This window comes from Budorcas taxicolor, chromosome 15 (assembly GCF_023091745.1).
Source record: "Budorcas taxicolor isolate Tak-1 chromosome 15, Takin1.1, whole genome shotgun sequence".
NCBI lineage: Eukaryota > Metazoa > Chordata > Mammalia > Artiodactyla > Bovidae > Budorcas > Budorcas taxicolor.
The window spans coordinates 46204361-46205579 of NC_068924.1; the positions used below are offsets into that span (position 1 = coordinate 46204361).

At 48.6% G+C, this 1219-nt stretch overlaps 1 protein-coding gene across 1 annotated transcript; it reads left to right on the plus strand.

The window, feature by feature from the left end:
* Window positions 1-277: 277 nt before the first annotated feature.
* Window positions 278-1219, plus strand: LOC128060497 (olfactory receptor 56A4-like). Its single transcript, XM_052652901.1, has one exon. The coding sequence runs from the start codon at window positions 278-280 to the stop codon at window positions 1217-1219; it is 942 nt and encodes a 313-aa protein (XP_052508861.1).

The following is a 1219-nucleotide window of genomic DNA, read 5'->3' on the forward strand; positions in this document are numbered from 1 at the left end:
ACTGTGAACAGTGAGAAGGGGAATAAATGGGAATTATTCAAGCTAAAGCGGAAATATGGTCATTTTACTACCATTTTATTTGTAGAATTTTAATAGAATAAATGGGTTTATATTTTAAAAGTGATGTGTTTATACTTATGAAATATTCACTCCACTATTATCATTTTTCAGTGGTTCTTTGGAAAAAAGTTACTTTCCCATAGGTAGTCATGTTGTCGGAATGGATTTTTTTCTTGTCTTTCAGATTTTACAAAGGGTCAGCTGTGATCAAGATTACATGGGATCATTCAGCAACTACTCCTCTCCCCCAGTCTCCGAATTCCTCCTCATCTGCTTCCCTAACTACCAGAGCTGGCAGCACTGGCTGTCCTTGCCCCTCAGTCTCCTCTTCCTCCTGGCCATGGGGGCCAACGCCACCCTCCTGGTCACCATCCGGCTGGAGGCCTCTCTGCACGAGCCCATGTACTACCTGCTCAGCCTCCTCTCCCTGCTGGACGTGGTGCTCTGCCTCACCGTCATCCCCAAGGTCCTGGCCATCTTCTGGTTTGACGATAAAGCCATCAGTTTCTCAGGCTGCTTCCTCCAGATGTTCATCATGAATAGTTTCCTGACCATGGAGTCCTGCACATTCATGGTCATGGCCTATGACCGCTATGTGGCCATCTGCAACCCTCTGCATTACCCGTCTGTCATCACTAACCAATTTGTGGCTAGGGCTGCCATCTTTGTAGTGGCCCGGAATGGCCTTCTTACTATGCCTATCCCCATTCTTTCCTCCCAACTGAGATACTGTGCGGAGAACATCATCAAGAACTGCATCTGCACTAACCTGTCTGTGTCCAAACTCTCCTGTGATGACATCACCTTCAATCGGCTCTACCAGTTTGTGGCAGGCTGGACCCTACTGGGCTCTGACCTCATCCTTATCATTCTCTCCTACTCTTGTATCCTGAAAGCTGTGCTAAAGATCAAGGTTGAGGGAGCTGCTGCCAAGGCCCTGAGCACCTGCGGTTCCCACTTCATCCTCATCCTCTTCTTCAGCACAGTCCTGCTGGTGCTGGTCATCACTAACCTGGCCAGGAAGAGGATTCCCCCCGATGTCCCCATCCTGCTCAACATCCTGCACCACCTCATCCCCCCAGCTCTGAACCCCATTGTTTATGGTGTGAGAACCAAGGAGATCAAGCAGGGAATCCAGAAACTGCTCAGGAAGTTATAG